Source organism: Aptenodytes forsteri, unplaced genomic scaffold (genome assembly GCF_000699145.1).
Source record: "Aptenodytes forsteri isolate BGI_AS27 unplaced genomic scaffold, ASM69914v1 Scaffold46, whole genome shotgun sequence".
Lineage (NCBI taxonomy): Eukaryota > Metazoa > Chordata > Aves > Sphenisciformes > Spheniscidae > Aptenodytes > Aptenodytes forsteri.
In genome coordinates this window covers 4,933,816-4,953,931 of record NW_008794774.1, presented here as the reverse complement: position 1 = coordinate 4,953,931, position 20,116 = coordinate 4,933,816, and the positions used below count along the sequence as shown (strand labels likewise).

Here is a 20,116-nt window from a genome sequence, read left to right as displayed (position 1 = left end):
AAAAAAAAAAAAAAAAAAAAAAAAAAAAAAAAAAAAAACGGGGGGGGGGGACACACTCTTTTCACCTTCCTTTCTTTATAATACAGTCTACTAGATATAATTCTTCATAAGAGTGCCATCGTACAAAAAGAGTCTAAATTTATCATTTCCTTTTATTACTGAAACACAAATATTTTCCCATGGACTTCTCCCTTATGTCCAGCAGAGGGTACTAAAGGAACAGCTTTGTGAACTCCAAAAAAGTTCATCTTCATTGCGCATCAAGAAGTAGTGTATAACAAAAGATTTTAAAATTGCTTTTTAATTAGAATTACACTATTCTTCATACAAATCACCTTAAGAAGTTCGCTGCCATCATCAAGACCTTATGTACACATTTTCTAATCAAATGCCCATTAACACAAGGTACTCTGCATGGAAATTGAAATAAGACATGTCTCCTATGTCCATCTTCCCACAAAAACCAAATTTCAATCTATAAGCTAAAAATTCCACAAAGACAGATAAAGAAATATAGGGCTATTTAATGAAAAAATGTAGACCATTCTGTCTGGGGTCTACTACTTTAAGGCTTCTAGATCTGACTGGAAATCCATCTCAAATACTGACATTAGGCAAAAACAAGAGTTGTATTTAACCACAGCTGGGAGTACAGGACTGGTTATCAGAACTTTATCGATATTTCTGACATGGGTAATTCTTATTCCCGTTCATTGAGGAGTTTTAAATTGACAGCTAGAACACCACAGAACTATGTGAGAGTAATACCAGATGGGCAGAAACACAAGGAGAATTTGGCATATTGGCACACAGTGAAAATTACTGCCCAGGCTTTAGTACCCTTCTTTAATGCCTCTTCCACAATATATGCGAAGAATTTGGCAACTAAGAATGTGATCCACAGAAGGTGCCATGCTAGTGAGGCAGCTGTTAAGGCAGAGAGGAAGAAATTCTACGGACAGCAATGTGTTTGAATCCCAGCAATCTCCAGGCTTCACAGCAGCACTTCCTCCTACTTGGGAATGCAGCATGCCCTTTTAAAAGGGCATAGTCCTTTCTTTCAAACACAATTAGAAGGGAAGATTGTGCTCATTTCCCCTCCTCTATGCAACAAGTCAGTCCTTGAACACTCCCCCATTTCCTCCCCTTATGGCCTCCAAGACCAAAGTTCCAATAACTGAGCTATAGAGGTGAAAAGTAGCTTAGCTGGTCCCTTTGGTTCCACTCTGTTTCAGCATGAAGGACAGATAATACCTCTGGCTTGATTGAGCTCCAGAAGGTAAGAGAGGAAGAGGAATTACAAATTTTTAAATCAAAGAAAGGTTGCAAACTCTGTTAATACTAAACTGTTCCTCTGTATATATTTTTTTTGGGAGAGGATTATGGGTGAGAGCAACTTAAAATAGGTTTTATTAACCTGAATTTTGAACTTCAGAACCCCTGCAGCCTTTCAGCCACAGAAAAGGCAGAACAAATTTTGCTCCACAAACAGCGATGCAGAGTACTGGTACCTTGTCAGATGCAGATGATGCTGTTGTCACAAACTCTGGAGTTTGAGTCCACTATCCAGTATGAAGTCTACAGTAATCAATACTGTCTAATCAGTCTACAGTAATCAATATTGAAAGCTTAAAATATCCAGTGCTTTTGCTTCTTAAAGAATAAAGGTATTTTCAGAGATGCTCATTAGTTAATCTCTCTTTGACTTCAAGTATAGAATGGGTAAAATTATCGTAGGCCCTTTCAGACACTTAGCAATTTACTTTTGAAATGGTAAAGTGAGATGCAAGCTGACTAAAGCATATGCATTGCAGTCTAACTTAGACTTCTTTTTCCATTCACAAGGACTAGTGCTAATTTGCTTAAACTTTCAAATGCAAGAGGTTTCATCACATACTTTCCTTAATCACTGCTTAAATAGCTATACTTACAACAAGTACCACAAGACTGGTTTGTCTATAGTCTGAATATGTTGTTTTCTCACGACATTATTAAGAGATTCAGTAAGTTAAAATAATTTAATAAAAATTAAGCAGCAATGAAAATATCTTAGCTGATTGTGGTTAATAGATAACATTCCCTGATAAAACCATCTCCAAGGCCTAGCAGTTGTACATTTTCAAGGAACTGAGTGCTTCCTTTTCAAATTTACAGACAGTGAGTACACCCAATCAAAATATTTAGAAAGATAAATAATTTGCTGCTTTGCTCCGCCTCCTTTCAGCTCATGATTCCTATGTCAATATATTAAAGGCGATGAAGTCACAAAAAAAGCCCTTGTTCAAGTACTAGGAAACAAAAATCTTTGCTTTTAAAAGGGCTATTGGAACCTCACAATACACAGCACTTTCCAACTGAAGGTAATTCTGCCTGGACCAATATGTGCAGCTCACAATACCTGACAGTAGATTTCCTGTAGATCTCTTTGAGGGCACAAAAGTCTACCTTGTTGGTCAGTAAGTCAGTGTTTTTAGTTGATAAGCTTTGATCTTCCCTGTAGGAATTTTCTTTTGTACTTCATCTTTAACACAGGGCTCTACCTACCTAGCAATCAATGCTTTAAACTTCTTTTGCCTTTAAGGGAAAAATAACAGAGAACAAACACAGCTGAAAACTGTATGTCACTCATTCCTTTAAGTGCTCTGAATATCCTCCAAGTGCCAATTCTTTAAAATTCATTGCAGGAAATACTTAAAGATGGCTTTGGTAGAAAACTTACAACAGGATAAAGAATCATCTGGTCACTATGCTTTTCTGCAGTGACAAATGTTCCACCAAGAAAGTCTTGGTTCAGACTGTACGTGCAGATAACATAGTTACTACAAAGCCTATCAGTGGACAAACAAAATGTTGAAACTTAGGAGAGAACTAGCAGTTTAGTAAAAGAAGCAAATTCACAAGATATTAGTCTTAAAGGCTTGAGACTTCGCAGCAACAGGTGTCACTCAACAGATAGGCAAACTAAAACTACCTGTAGCATTTAAGTCTAGATAGCAAGAGGCTGCCATAACACCACTGTGATCTTCCAGTATGCTATTCTCTCTAGCTAGTACAACATCTGGTGACTTTCTCAGCTCCAGTAAATTCTCCATCACAAATTCACTAATTCTCAAAATCTGTTCTTAAGCCGAAAAGATAGGAAGATAGGCAAATTAAGAGGCTAGGGAAAGTGTACAGATTTCCTCAAGTAAAGTTAGCCTTGTTTTCACACTTACATAAACCTTTTCTCATCTGCTGTTCAAACACCAGTCTCAAGTCAGGGACACAGTATAAGTGGCATTCGCCTGTACAGCCTTTTCGGCGAAACAGACGCTCAACATTTTGTTAATCCAGTATGTAGAATTCACAGCCTAACTGGGAGGTTCCATCCCTTAAAAATGAAATTGGTCAGAGTGTCAGCGCTTTTTGAGACTAATAGCAATAATCAAAAAGCCTTACTTCAAGTTCTTTTTTAAGGCGCTCCTCTCGTTCAGCGCTGTATTCAAGCTCATTGGCCTGGCACCTCAGCAGCTCAGTACAGCCATTGTGTTCCACCTCCACATCTTTCATTTTCTTGCATATATTTTGCAGTGCATTGTTCTGCTCCTAGAAAAAAATAAAGCATTAAGAGATACTTTTACTAAGATAAAGTATTATAGTAAAGAGTTCAAAAGAAGAATACTTTGTGAGTGGAGACTGAATTAGAACAGGTTATTAAAATCTAACACGTGAGCACGTCAACAGAACCGTTTACCCAACAGCAGATAAGCTCTTCATTCACCACCAGGTAAAATGTGTTGATTCAAAAACCACTATGAACATGACCTTCTGTGGCAATACTAAAATCGGTGCCAATTCCTCACAGGAAATCTTACTCTCTAAAGAGTACAAGACTGCTCTTAAAATCTCTTCTCTCTCCCAGCTCAATGGCAATGATGGAGAGGGAAACAGTTAAGTGCATTTGATTAAATGATACATAAGAACAGAAGTTGTATTTTGTTCTGGTTTTAATTGTTAGAACTTGAAATCAAATCAGACATTTTTAAAAATAGTTACTCCCATAGACTAAATAATCTTCATTTCTGCTATTCTGAGAAAGACTTTCTTCTGTCTAGAAACTGAATTACTTTAAAAAATTTTCTACATGAACTATGAAGTTCTCAGTGGAATAAGATAACCAAGCTGTTCCCCACTTCAATTTCTGTGTTCAGAAGTTGAACCAAGTTACAGGCTGAGATAATTACTAAGACTATTGAACTGAGCAGCTTTGTGGAGTCACTGTTACAAAATCTACATTCACACCACACCAGGCTCAGAGGAAAGTAGCCAAATAATGAACTCCCAGTAGTCTAGCGTATACTTAAGCTGGAGATCCCAGAAGTCTCAAAAAGAGTAGCTTTGGTCTAGCGGACAGGAATAAGCTTTTCCGTAACTAGCATCAGAAACAAGCTATAAATCCAGTGATTTAGTTAGAGGACCTTTGGAGACCCAATTTGTTAAAATGACTTTCTGTGCAGAACACCGAAAGATTACAATAAGTCCTCCTATTCGTTTACTCCTATTCAATATCATGGCAAGAGACATTTTGTGAAAATAAACCAGCTGGTCTGCAAATTCTGCTATTACCCTTACATCACATAATCTTGTTCCTAGAAATTACTAATCATAAGGCATCTGCAGAGCAGGGAGGAGGAGGAGGAAAAAATGAATTATTCATATAGAATGATTCTTTGGAAGACTGAGGTCTGACAGAACCATGTTTATACATGAAGATCAAAGAAATACGAGTCTTTTCCAAAGTTTGGAAAACAATTTTTAGAAGTTCCTCCAGATTGAAGGTAGCAAGTTTTGGCCACTCAAACATGACAATAAGGGAATCATGACTCTTCTACAGTGCTAAGTGTTACCAATTAGTAACTGAAAAAATTATGTTTATTTTCTCTCTTCTTTCATGCGCAGGCACTATGGCATGATTTCTTGGCATCCTCTGAAAACAAGGAGCATGCATGTGAAACACGTGAAAAAAAATGGGAACCTCAGTAAAAATAGTATGTAATATATATTATATAGTATATACTATTATACTATTTTTATTTTTTATATACTACTATTTCAGAAATAATATACCTGGATATAGAGTAAATTTAAGCTAATCCCCTCAGTTTGCCTGTAATATCAAGCCAATGCACAGGTTTCTTCCCATCAGCATACTAAAAAAAGTTAACTATTTTCATAGAAATATACAACTACTCCCACTCTCTCCACACTGGAAAGGTACAGATATTCATCTCTTCAGGTAGATCTTCCAGACATTAACAAAAGTGAGCTGGCAAAAGTGCGCATCAAGTAATACATAGTTTCTGCAAAATACTACATCAAGACTTAAAAACATTTTATACTGGAAATGTAGTTAACATTAATCAGTCTAAAATAAACATGAATATATCAAGCTTGTTACACAAGTCAACATGAGTTGCAGGATTTCAGAATTCTTAAAGAAGTCTCCAAACTTTTCAGATTTGGTATGAAACTGTGCAAGACTATCCCAGCAGTCACCTGCACTTAGACGGTTCAAAGAGAAACATACTTCACCATGCAAAAAAAACCCAACAACATATATATATATATACACGTATACCTGCATATCATATACACACTTACTATGTATATCTGCTTATGAAAAACATGGCTGATTTTTTTTTTAAAAAAGCATGTATAAACAACACGATGTCACAAGTAGTCTAAGGAAAACCTGAGTGGCTCTGTGAAGGAATATTATATTCTGACTAACCACAAGGTGATGCTATTGCACTTACTATTGAACTCCAACATCTTTTATTATGAAGCAGATGGCATGCTAAGCACACCCAACAGAGCACACTACAAACCTGTTAAAAAGCAGAGAGGATTACTTTCCCTCCATATCTTAGAGACACATTTCAGCAGGTTAAGCTGACTTCATTTCCATGCCTACCTTAGCATTTTCATAGCCAAGTTCAGAATTACAGTTCATGAAGTGCACCTTTTCCAACCAGGATTTGCATACATGCAAATTTAATATTGAATACCTAACCCTACTTTTTTAAGCATCGACTTTGAATGAAAACTGAATCAGGTTTCTGTTGGTTTCAGAAGGACCTCAGGGTGTCACCTGTCAATCAACTCATGTTTTTCTCTGAAACCTTCTCTTTCCTTGGCTTTCTCTTTTGTTCATTTGTGTTTTTTTTTTTGTTTAACTATTCCTTTATGGTTCTCCTAACTGTTCCTTCAAAGCACTGTTCAACTTATCCACAAAATTACTGGGGAGAAGGGAGAACTTCCTTTTTGCCCTTCATTCAGAGAAAATCCAGTTCAGTGGGATCCTTCTCCACCATCAGGGCTCCTGGTCATTAAGATAATGGAGTGCAACTCATTTTGCAGCCCATGCACAGAAACACTACATAGCCACACCACCAGATTTCTACCTCAGGTCTCATTATTGCGCCTCTCTTTCCAGATCTTGCCTTCAAACAAACAGATGAAGAGTCAGTACACAGTACTTTTGGAATACACGTAATTAAAGATTCTCTCTGCCCTGTTTTTCTTAAGAGCTGCTCCTACAGGTGCCGTATAGAATCTGACCGACAGCACCATGAAGTAATACACAACAGGTAGGTTTGCTGTCAGAACCTGGCTATCAAGCTGCCAGGTAAGGATTGTTTTTACAGGTAGGTTTGCTGTTGGAACTTGGCTATCAAGGTGCCAGGTAAGGATGGGTTTGTGTCATTTGGGAAGACTGACTGGCACTGTCCCAGGCCTGGAGCTGACTGGGTGGGAAGAAAGCAGGGCTAATTTTCTACACAAATTTCTACATAATTTTTTTCTAGCATAAAGGGTAACTACAGCTGAATACACTCTCGATTTTCCTCAGATGCTATTAGTACATTGCTGACATAAGGTAATTCAATTGTTAATTAAAAAGATTAAAATTATTAAATTATAGTTGTGTTATTATTTGTGTCCCTGTGGAACAGGTAAGAGTTGGGTATGTTAACTCAGTACTTGCACACCATAATACTACTAGATTTCTTTGAAACATAATTCAGTTTTGAATAGCTTGACTGTATAAAAAAAGTGTAAAAAAAAGTTCATATTTATTTTTTACACATTTAACATCTAAGGGATTTATGCATACCAGTGCAACTCAACTTTGAAAATTAATTTTTTCATGAAATACAATAAAATGAATTATCTGAAGAATAAAAACCCACAGTCTAAACAGATTATAAGGCCATCTCTTAGTATTAAACAATTTTTTTCTAACCAAACGGCAGAATTTCCAACAAGTCATTTTTCACATGTGGCATACAGTGAATAATGTACAATGCACAGTTGGAAATCCCATCATCACTGTCTAGGTTCCCTGACAGTGTGTAGCCTCCCTATTATACAAATGATTTTCATGTTCACAGGCTATTAAATGTCAAACTGGGGGAGGTAAGAGGGAAATGGAGTCAGAAACTAGGTGTTGGGTGTCCCTGATTTTACTAACTCAGCTTTGCATGACAGTGCAAATGGGCCTCACTACCACTGTGCACTGGCAACTTGGTTCAGGTGTCTACCATGAAAATCAGCCACAACACATTCCGTGAAAGCAAGAAAGACTGTGACACAGTTAAGTGTAACTTTATAAAGCTATATTCTTCAGAAATATTCTGCAGTATTTAACTATTTGGGGGATTTTTTCCCTAAACCAGAAAGACCCCAACCCACCACACACTTTGCACCAAGAAAGTTCCAGCCATCATTTCATGCAACTTTCCAACTATTAATACATCATACCTGCAAAACACTTTCTAGTTTGATTCTTTCCTTAAGAAGCAATTCATATTCACTGTTGCAAGTTCTGCGGATATCATCCTTCTCACTTGCAAGTCTTTGCTGTTGTTCTTTCCACTTCTGCTGAGCAATATGAAATGTTTTCTCAGTCTCTGCCACTTTCTGCTGAAGTTTTTCATTCAATACTATTGTTTACAGAAAAAGAAAAAGAGAAAGAAAGACAAGTAGCACTGCAAAGCATGTTCAGAAAAAAAAAAAATGTATAATGATTGTCAGTTCTTCTGTGTATTGTGATATCCTCTGGAACATTGGAACATTAACACTTCCAGCACTGGAGAGCACCACCTTCACTACAAAGAAACAATCAAATTTTGTATTCCTATAGCATCTTTCACACAAGGACATAGGAACGCTTTAGAGATTTTTATAAACTAAAACACTTCTCTCAGAAAAGAATAAAAACTTGAGATAACTCTTTCAAGTGAGGTCTCTATAGCATTGAGGACTTAATCTCAGATTTCTACAACGTTTGGCCAGCTTATTTCCAAATGTCTGTTTGATACAGGTATTAGGCTCTATCAATTAATTTTGAGTTCAGTTTAAGCGACAGTAAAGATAGGCACCTGCCCCATGAAAGGGACTATAGGAAAACCTAAGGTGGTTGGGCCAGCGAGCAAAGGCTTAGCTTTTCCAAGGAAATTTACTGCTGCTCAAGAGATTAAATCTTCAGCCCAGCAAATGCCCAGAGATAGGGGAACACTGTATATACTCTTCTGCAAAAGCTTAAATGCTGCAGAAACCGCCATTACCTATGCCTATTTATTTAAGCAGTTTGACTTCGAACTTTGCTTTATTTTACAAACTGGCTTTCAGATGAAAGTACTTTGTATCAGCTTTTCATTTTGCTGGATACAACTAGCTACATTGGCATTTACGTGATCACCACTTTCTAACAGATTTTTATTTCAAATTCATCCCAGTTTTCTGAAATTTCTTTCCAGTCAGAGAAGGATAAGGAACAGAAGAGGCACATTAAGATCACATAGAGAATCAGTGGACACAACGATGGGAAAAGACTGTCAGACGGCAGAAAGTCAAGCCTCATTGAGAACAGCAGAAAAACAATTTGAAGGAAATACTGAAGAGGACAAGCCACAGATGAGGCCTTCTGTCCAAGGAGCTAAGTTGGGGTCACATCAAAGCACCAAATGAGGTGAGGAAGGCTCCAAGTGACCAGGGAAAACAAGCAGCAAGTTATAAACTGCAAAAGAATTGAGAATCAATGCCATGATGATTTGACTTCTTTGGCACAGAAAAAAAACCAAACCAGTTTGAAGAATTTCAACCAATGTAATTTACTGTCAATTAACAGACTTCTAATTACTGATTCTGGTATTGAAAGAAACTAACACACACATACATTTAGGAAAACATTCCTTGCCTCTGCAAAACCTCTCCTACCCACTTTTTGTTCTCCAGTCCCTTCACCACACATTAGCCCAGTCCCTTCAGGGAGGTGACAGGCAGCACAGCAGGCTGGGGTCACTGTGCTGTGGTTCCTCCATCAGCAACAGTCCCTTTTGAGTCCTGCCTCTTGATGCCTACATGGCCAGTCACTACTTCGGCCCCAGCCCCTGCTCAGGCTGCTGCTCTGCTCCTGTCTCTCCTGCTGTTTTGTTTTTTTCTTCTCTTCTTCTCTTTCTCTTCCTCTCAGCATTTACCACCCTTTCTGAAACACGTTTTGGGAGAGGCACCATGCACTCTCTGGTGAGCAGTCTGGTGTGTGGCGGTGGGTGGGTTTGCCCATTGTGGAGCTGGCTGGGACCAGCTATGGGCAGACCCAGACCTCTTTCCTCCCGCACAGGTTGCCCTGCAGACCCGCACCCACCACCAACACCTGCCAGCTGTGCCTGACTCAGCAGCCAATGAGTTTTTTAAATCATAAAATGAATCACAAAGTGAGATTTAAAGTATTTTAAAATACAACCACATACTGCTCACTTCTAAACTGGCAAGCAAACTAGCAGTAAAATCAGCATGCACAGAAAGAAACACAGTTTTCCTCTAAGTGAGAAACTAGCAGTTCAAGTCTTCAGTTCGCAATTGCAGGGGAATTTCCAAAGGGAAAAAAAATGCCTTCTTCCATTTTGCAATCCATAAGGTTTTGTGTGTGTGTGTGTGTGTGTGTGTTTTCTCCAACAGAGTGAAAAGTTCAGCTTTCTAATTACCTTAAAAACAGCTGGTACTTTAAGTACTTGCAAGTTTCTCAGTCTCCTTCCATTCTCGGAAGGATAAAGTCTCCACAAGGAGTGCTCTAAACTCTTCATGGAACATTAAAGGTTCAGCAAACTCACAAATGCATCTCCTGTACTAGATTAAAAAGGTATTATACTTACTTAGGTAATTAAAAATGCACCTCACTTACTTGTAAGAATGAGAAATATCTCTCTCTCTGTTGAGGAGGATCAAGGAAATCTGAGCTTCTGAACATAAAACTAGTAGGAAAAAAATGTCTAGGTAAAAACTTTCCCTTCCACATACTACTGTCACAACATACATGTTCCATTACCTATAAAAAGAGAAACAAGGATGATGAGAAGAGGACATGAGCAATGAAAAGCTTGAAACCTTTGAAAAGAAGAAAGAAAGAAGCAGTATGATAAGAACTTCTGGAAAAAAGTTCTTGGAAATCATGCAGACAAATGAACAGGAATGGACTTTTTCTTTTCTTTTTTTCTCCTGAAATGGAAAAGGAAGAACTGCTGGACATAATGATAACCAGGATGTGGAAACAGCCACCATGATTACAATTCTGTACAAGGACAGCAATGAAAGGGGAAACAACTTTCCTTTCCAGAAGGTAAGGGGCAAAAGTAAAAAGGGTTGATAGGTTTAGCAGGTTAATTTTAATTCACACGTGAGACAGCAAGAGTTGTAAACTCATGAGTTTACAAAAGCAAATGAATAAGAGAGAGGAAAGATAAGAGAGATCCAAGAAAAACAGCAATAACTAGAAAATTTAATTAAGTCACTGCTTCTCATTTGTCTCCCTGTCTTGAAACTGACAGCCTTTGTTCTGTGTTTGCTTTTTTGAAACTTACCTTGCAGTTCCACAAGTTTGTTTTTTGCATCACTTAACTCCTCTTCTGCAGCATACACTTTCAGACGAGCATCTTTTCTGGCAATTGCCAATTCATACTCCAGACTTTGTCGAACAGCCTCTCCTTTCTCAATTTCCGACCGTAATTTGACTATCTGGCTTTCATAGTTGGACAGCTAGAAAATAAATTTGTTTCAGAAAACTGGCAACAATGCTCCTTTGAAAAAATGCAACATGTTATAGAAATACACCTACAGCATATTTTTAAAAGACATTTTGAATTGCATTTACAGCTGCCTTCTTATTCCACTTGAATTTGAAATATAGTCTTGCAAATACACATTTATGCATACTTTAAGTACTTTTACTGTTTTTTTATGCAAACTGTTCCTATTCCTAGATGAATTTCATGTACCTTAAACATATCCCTCCATTTTTCCAAAAATAAACTACCTTACGAAAATAGAAGTCATAATACTGTCATCTTCCTGCACCTCAAAGGAAAGACTGCAGCAACAGAAACATTATATTCCATAGGCAATTTTCTGGCAACTTTCTTCAAATTTAACACTTAGAAAAACAGTCATGTTGGGATGCTAGACTATCAGACATCTAATAACTCACAAGTATACTTATGAACATAAAATTCAGTCCAATAATGTTCAGTAGTCAAACAGAATGCTACTAAATTTAACAGACAACAAACTAAGAATGGAAAATGCTTCAAAAAGTGATCTTATCCAAATTAAGAAACATAGTCTAGTCATTGCTGCCAAAAACTGGTTCTAGAAAATCAAGTTCAAGCTATTTCAACACAAGAAGGTGGAAAGTAAAATATATATTTCTTCACAACATCTACAAAGTAGCCCTTTCACTTCAATAATATCACGCATAGGTAACTTGAGCATTTCCATTATCTGTAACTATACAGTAAACGGATAGGGAAAAATACCCAGTCTCTCAAGTAGTTTATCTACTTAAAATGCAACCTGTCACTGCGGTGCAAACCACAATAGCAAAGTGGCGCAGAAGATCCTTGTGCACACCCAGCTTTCAAATTCTCAATGTAAGAGGTGGTTTGTTTGGGTTTTTTTTAAATCCAGGTAATTCCAGGGACCCATTTTATAGAACCACCCCACAGCTGATGGGGCAATGGGAAAATAACAAATTAACTGCAGCACAAGAGCAAGTCGTTGTGGGAGAAGCAGGAACCTCTTAACTTAGGGACACACCCCAATAATAAATGGATATGAAACAGTAAACTTGGTTTATTGGCTGGATTTAGCCCAAAACAGATGAATGAGCACCCACATCAACTGCCCCTAGCAAACTGCTAAGAGCAGAATTGTTACCCATAGTAGTAATAATACTCCTGCACCAGCACAATTTAAACGAGGACATCAGCTGTCATACTGGCATTGGCATTAGCAAGTGCAGGAAATGCTCCTAGTAGCAACAAATCCGTAGCCAATTACAACTACTGCTGTACTCAGTGCCCACCTTTCCTTATGTATACTAGTGCGAAAGCTGATATTCAAGCTGAAGAAAAGATGAATTAAGTATTTTCTTACTACTGCTTCATTTCAATACTAGTTTGCTACCACAGCATCATGGAAAACCTTTGTAATGTGGGTAAATTACTTCCCTATGAATGACGTTCTCATTACCAAGTATGAAGTTACTGACAAACACATCACCACATTTGTACATTATACATTGTTACAGTTATTGGAAACTGAAAATTTGCACAAGCTGAGACATTGCAAGACCACTAAAGGATATCCTAGCTGGATTTGATATACTACACACAGAAAAACACTGTACTAGGTTTAAGTTGCAAATGATTTCTGCAGAATTAAAATGATACTCTAATACCCTACAAAAAATGTAAGTAAGAACTAAATAAGATCATTTTTACGAGGCTAGGTTCAAGCTGCGGTTTTTATTTATTTGTGTCACCAGGCTATTTTACCTAACAAACTACTGTGAGGCACAGTGACTGCTTTCCCTGCAGAAAATTTGCACTCTGCTTGGTGCAACTTTAACTATTAACAATGCCAGCAGAGGTGCTAAGAGTTCCTAGGAACAGGTATGAGAGGTCTGTACAGCATCACCTTCCTTGTTATTTTTCAGCTAATGGCTGTGCTTCTGATACACCACGCGAGAGTATGATTTTAATGAAACAAGATTACATTTATTCCAAGACTAAGATAAAGCAAACAAAAAAGTCCTTACTTCTTGATTGTGTTTAATAGTTAAGTCTAATTTTTCTTTTTTAGCTTGACAGAGTTTCCTTCTCAGATCTTCAGCAGTGTCCAATTCTGATTCATTGCTGTTTTGTAGTAACTGTGACTCACGCTTGGCATTATGTAAGCTGCAAAATACAAATGTTTTTGAAAAAGATAAGTATTCCTTTTAAGTTTTAATGCTCCCTTATTTTAATGATCAGATTGCGATCCCAAAGTTCTAAATATTCACTTAAGTAAAATTATGCCATGCAGTTGTCATCATACTATTGCTCTTTGAAAAAAGGGTTGTATAGAATTGATTATTGTGAAAGCTATGAGAGATGTAGCAGCAGGAACTTAAAGAGAGATATGCACTTTGGACTTCCCAAAGTTGATTTAAGCATAACATGTTTTTTATTTTTTTTCATCATCTTTATTATTGATTCAATAAACTTTCAGGATGCTTAAAAAACACCATTCCAATCACTTACATTAAAATGACTAGCAAGTTTTTGTTTGTCTCCTGCAGTAGGGCTCATTTTTTAACATGGATTACCATCTCAAAACCACCTCCATCATGAAACAAATGCACATATGTGGAACAAAAATCACGTTTCCATGTTTTTTATTCAAAGATGTGTATATATACACACACACAAGCAATTGATCATAAACACAATACAAATTAAAGGTCTAGTCCTGTAAAATACCCAATATCTTCATTTCCACTACTATTTCAGTTAAAAGAAAATCTACTTGGCAGTTAGCAGGATGAGCCCTTGAGCACCACAAGCAATATTAAAATAATCAAAACAAGCTTTTATATGTAGAGTGAAAAATGAGTACAAAATACATATTTAATTAAAATAAACTAGTTTAATAATCTTATGTGCAGTTATTGTAACTTCAAACTTTTACATTATTTCAGGAGTTAAATATCAGTTTTCACATAATTTTATATCTGTAAGACTGGCTGCAATAATTAGTTGCTCCACACAAAAACACAAGTTGTCAGGACAACTAAACATGACATATACTGTAAAAAGAAACATGATTAAATTAACCACAAAGTTGGCATCATTTCATACAGAACTGAAAATACTAAAATAGCTTACCTTTGTCTACATGAAGTCTTAAGTATTAATTACTGAAATGACAGTCTACCAGGATTTAATTATTTGTTTTTTCTAAATAAAAAATGACAACTTTACCCCTGGGTTTGTGCACAGGCACCATTAACATTTTCCATGACTGAGAACTCTACCTGACGATACATGTTTTCTCACGTAAGTTGACTAGCAAAAAAGACACAAATGTCATCAACAAGAGGAATAGTAATTTAGATTAAGTGTTGCCTTTAAAGACGGTACTAATAACAATGGATGAAATTTCAGTGTTCTAGCTGCAGCCTGTGAATATTTTATAATTTAATAAATACTAAGTCTATTTCCATTTAAAAACAAGATGGACTTCATCTATAAGATCAGAGTAATTGTATGTCATCAGTAATTGTTCTACAGGGTGCCATGTACTTAACACATTTTACATATTTAATAAATGTAGGAGATAAGGATCATTAAAACCTGCATGTACTGCAAGAAAACCACAGGCACATTATTAGCTTTCAGTCTTTACTATGGGAGCCATACCCAAAGGAACCAACATGACTCAAAGGGCAAAAGATCAGCAACAAGGTAAGTAAAATCATGTATTGTTATTTTATGCAACTCTTAACTACTGCAATAAGAAGATATGGTGGTAAGTCAAGCAGGAAATAAGAAGGATCTCAACAGTGGGAGCATCTGTAAACTGTATAAAAGCTTGTTTATGGACGTCATATAATAGGTTTGGGAGACCTTTATTTTTCTGTGGCTGGGGAAAACAGACATGAAAGAAAGGCAAGTCATCTTATTCAGAGATGATGCAAGAAGTATCAATCTCAACTAAAGATAGCTAAAGGCCAGATAGCACCAAAGTTAGCAAAGCACGGGTTAGGGAGAGAAACAGAACCCAAGTTGAAAACTGGGGAGGACTAGGGCAAAGAAACAAGGATTATGGAAAGGGTAACCATTTTGTTAGTTTGCGGGCAGCAGGGAGGTTGTTTCGCTGCTTTAAACCCGGTGATATTTAATACTTCTTGCATGGAGAGCACACTGAATGCAAGCAAGGGAATGAGTACTTTTTGTAAAGTAAATAAAAAAACACCTTTAAATCTTCAAGTAAATGACATTGGTTTGTATGGATCCGGGGGAAGAGCACAATGGAGATATCTACACAATAAAACTTACTCAGTGGAAAATTTAACTATGTGATTAAATGTTCTACTTAACTGGACCAGTGGGGGGGGGAAGGGGGGGAGGAAACAACAAGTCACAAAACATCTCCGGGGGAAGAGCACAATGGAGATATCTACACAATAAAACTTACTCAGTGGAAAATTTAACTATGTGATTAAATGTTCTACTTAACTGGACCAGTGGGGGGGGGGGGGGGGGGAGGAAACAACAAGTCACAAAAAATCACAAGTAATAGCAAATTAGGGACATTATAGAAATGAAAAATGTGCATAAGATCATTAAGACACAACAGCACAACAGTAACTACTGGGGAAAAAAAGCATTAAACACCTTTTTAAAATGGTATTTTCTGCACAGCTGCTAAACTCACAATGCCATTACTGAAAAATTAAAAATATAAAGCAGAAACCCTATTTTTGTTCTTAGTATAGAATCAAATTGAATCAGCTACTTAAAAAAAAACAACAACAAAAAAGAGGGAATATTACTATGTTAACCACTTCATTATTTTATTTGTCTACTTAAACATTTTCAATTAGAATAGATTGGCCTTAAGAATTCTTATTTCTGTGATATTTTCTTTAATCATCACAATGTCACCAGCACATCCAGTACTTTATTAAAGCTTCATACTACCTATTGTAGGAGATTATTCCTTCCATATTTGTATCACAAGTAGAAGTGCTACAAGCATAAAGCTCTCGGAAGCTTAAATCAAAGACAAAACAACCACACAAAATCCCTGGGAAGTTTCACAGCATGTATGATTTGCAGTCTAACAGGAATTCAGAGAATGCTTTGTACTTCCATTTTCATATATTAATAGTTCATCGATCATTGGTTTTGAACTAAAATACGTATTTTACCAACTACAGCTTTTATCTAAGACACCAATTTTAGTAGTACTTTAAGATTCTTCAAGAAAGCATGTAAGAAGGTGAAATAGCTTTTGAGTTCTACATTGCACAATGACTACTTGTAACTCAAAAACTTTAAATTCACATTCACTTCACAAGTCAGCTAGTTACAGTGAACATAGAACATTGCAGAAAAAGTTTTTCACTAGCTTTGCTTACACATCTGGCACAAAACGTAGAGTAATTTTGTAACAGAGAGAAATTTTCATTCATTTATTACCTAGCAGTGGAATCTTGCTAAACTTCCCCAGCTGAAGTAGTCTGCAGACTGATTTCCTAACCAAAGTTCATATTCGTGGAATTTTGCTGTTTCTATTGCCAGTTTTGTATAATCAGACTTTGACTTTAGTGACAAATAGCTCTCACAGTTAAGATAAACAGAATGAATTAAAGCTTACTTTAATTGTGCCAAAGATCAAACACATATCAGGTTATAAAAAATAAGAGCCATGTGCCAGACTTAAAGCCGACCTCTACCACCTCAGCTAACACAGAAAACGATTCTGTAACTCCAGGTCAGCATTCCTAACTGCAGACATGAACTCCCTCTATCTCCAAGTCATGTCTCCTACAGTCATGTCAGAATTCTTGCACATCAGATGGCCGGTATGCACGCCTCCAAGTAAATCTTTTCATCTAATGACTAATACTGACATGGGACAGCTTTGCATGTATCACACCATATCTGGTTCTTCAGTCTGAATTACGTAATTTTAGGGATCTAGAAAATAAACCACAAAAACATGAACCATATTACCAGACTTAAATATACAGAAGTGAAGCTCACCATTTAGCTTCGGTGACAGCGCAGCTGACTGGAGAGGACAAACTCATGATGTCCAATACGCAGCTTTTTAAGTCTATAAACTCTGGAGAATGAACATCATCTCCGACCACATATACTTTTACTTGACAAGCTTCAAAGATTACTCTTTTCCATATCATAAAAACATGAAAACCTGTAAGAGACATGCTTTAGTTTATTTGGCAACATAATGGAAGAATCACTTGTTAACACTGACCAACAGTTACCAAACAGTGTTATTACTATGTCACTTGAACAATTACCACCAACTGTAATTTGACATCAGTTTTAGTCAACAAAGAGAATTGTGCTGCTAGTCCTCTAAGCTTCAATATTGTATACGAAAAAAATATATTTTGTAGAATATCTGCTGCCAGGGTTTTCAGAAGGATGCCAATACAAAACGTTATGTTTGCGTAGATTGTTCCCCTACATTCTCTATTCTCCTAAGAGGATCACAAACTCCATTTCTCTTCAGAATAATTCCAAGGGAAATAAATGCATGTACTGTGATTTTTTAAGTAGGTCAATATCCAAGGTTTGTTCTCTAATAGCAGCCTTTAACATAACAAGTCTTCCAACTGTTTCATAAGTCTGGAATTTTCTGCTTGAAAGCATTTTTATTGTATTAGATATATCAGCAATATTTAGGGGCATACAGGAGGAATATTAAATTGAACTATAACTCAGCTTACCGTTAGCAGAAACTCACTAGTTTAGCGTTACTGATAAAAAGAAATCAATACAGATAACGTATTTATAACATAGACCTTAAAAAATCTCCAAGATTTACTTCAAGTTGAACAGCAAACTCATTTATTATTTCTTTCCATTAATTAAAGCAAGGTAACATGAAGAATAAGCTGTATTCAACAGTCAAGATTAATGAGTCATGAAGGTTTGCTTTTGAACTCCACAGCAGATGGACATCCACATTAAAGTCTAAAACAAGAAACTAGCCTGGATTTCATCTTTACCATCTCCGTCTCGCAGCCACATGTTTGCCACAGTCTATTTCTGTCGGACTGAACACAGAAGTACTTGGTGTAATATATTAACTATAAACTCATTTTGTTCATTCCAGTATCTAATAATCTGCACTAGAAATCTGGAGAAGAAAAAATGCATTTCTGCTTCAAACTATAATTTTAACAGAACATGCAGCAAGAATAAACCTATTATTTCTAAAAACTTTTTTTTTGTTTTAACAGAAAAAGCACAACAACTGGTGCCCAGGGTTATCATACTGCTTTATATTCAAACACACAGTTATTCCACAGTATCTTGAAAATCAAGTGGAGTAATATGGGAAGAAAAGTACAATGAAGGTTAACAGTTTGCTTCAGTTTCTTAATAAAGAATATCTAGATGTAACATTTGTGATTTTTAAGATCTACCCATCAGAATTCACCTTGGTACATGTTTTCATAAGCCCCGAAACACATAACTACCATACAACTGTCACTCACACTCCTAGCAAAAGCGACGAAGCTTTCTTTCCATCCCAACTGAGAAAATAGTTGAAGACCTCATTTTCAAAGTATAGACACAATTGCTAGGCACATGTTAAGGTCCATTAAATTATTAGTAACTTGCAAACTAAAACCTCCAACTTTACATGACAGAAGAACAATCCTGACAGCATTTGTAGTATTGTACTCAAAGATCAACTGCTTGGATAAAATGAAATTGTGATATCAGGGTATGGGAAACTATACCTCTAACAATTGTGCCCAATTTTCACATTAAGATGTAGCTCTGAACACTGAGAAACTAGTTTTTCATACCACCCTTTCAAGCTTTATTGCAACCTACACCAAAACCTCATAATAAAAAGTAAAAAAAAAAAAAGGTATAACTAAAAGCCTTCCTCAGCGATCTGTTTTTTCACCTCACGAATAGAATTCACTAACTCTACTCAACAACCAACAGCTGCAGTAAAAAAGAGTCTGTCTCAAAACATGATCAAAATGTACTCTGTCACATCCACATCATTCTGCAGTTTTAAAACTTCCTGAAATTACTCTGAAGTTACATAGAGGGGAGGGGGGGGAAAAAAAAAAATCTAAGGAATGTTTTCTGGGAATGCTGATGATTTTGAATATGCCACCTTCCTCTGTTAAAGTATGTTATCATCAATAGCTAGTTTATTAGCACACAAATGGATACACTCCAAAAGCATGCTATTTCACCTACGAAAAAAAGTATTCAAGTGGCATGGAATGGCTCGTAGGAGCCCCATAATCAAGCAAAACAGTGTAAGAAGTGTTCGTTTGAGTAGTTAATACGTTTGATGGGTGCTACCTACAAAACTTGTGTCATAGTCTCCTCGTGAACTTCTGAATATGCTTAACTAACTTTAGCAAGACCACTGATTTAGACTGGATTTAAGCAAGAAATTCTTCACCGTGAGGGTGGTGGGGCGCTGGAACAGGTTGCCCAGAGAAGTTGTGGACGTCCCATGCCCGGAAGTGTTCAAGGCCAGGTTGGATGGGGCTTTGAGCAACCTGGCCTAGCGGAAGGTGTCCCTGCCCATGGCAGGGGGGTTGGACCAGGTGATCATTAAGGTCCCTTCCAACCCAAACCGTTCTATGATGGAGACTACTCAAAATAAATCTAACCACGATCTTACGATGTACTACTTTAAAACATACAAAGCCAGGCGTAACTAACATACCTGCACTGGAACCTACAAAAACTCACCAGCAGTTGTTTCAGCTGAAAGAATCACTAGGTTTTCGTTAACGTAGACCAAAAATTTTATGCAAGCTAAAAAATCAAAGCAACACCATCACTTCACTACGCTTACACCGAAGATGTCACTTGTTTAAGCGCACGCTGTACCAGTGGCTCAGGCGGTGTATCCGGCAGGCCGAGGTGAAGCGCGGCGTGCTGGCGGCCGACGGGAAAGCGCCGGCGGCACCGTCAGACTCGGCGGCAGCTCAGGACAGGGCTTCCGCAACACCCCAGCG

General features: G+C 37.0%; 1 protein-coding gene across 1 annotated transcript in view; it reads right to left on the bottom strand.

Moving 5' to 3' along the window:
- The window catches only part of CCDC171 (coiled-coil domain containing 171), a 179,129-nt gene extending 159,068 nt beyond the window's left edge, over positions 1 to 20,061 (bottom strand). Inside the window, 6 exon segments of the mRNA XM_009274285.1 lie at positions 3,439 to 3,585; positions 7,801 to 7,982; positions 10,899 to 11,073; positions 13,133 to 13,271; positions 17,127 to 17,298; positions 19,848 to 20,061. Of these exon segments, the coding sequence (XP_009272560.1) occupies positions 3,439 to 3,585; positions 7,801 to 7,982; positions 10,899 to 11,073; positions 13,133 to 13,271; positions 17,127 to 17,284 (801 nt within the window). The 5' untranslated portion in view covers positions 17,285 to 17,298; positions 19,848 to 20,061.
- Positions 20,062 to 20,116: the final 55 nt, after the last annotated feature.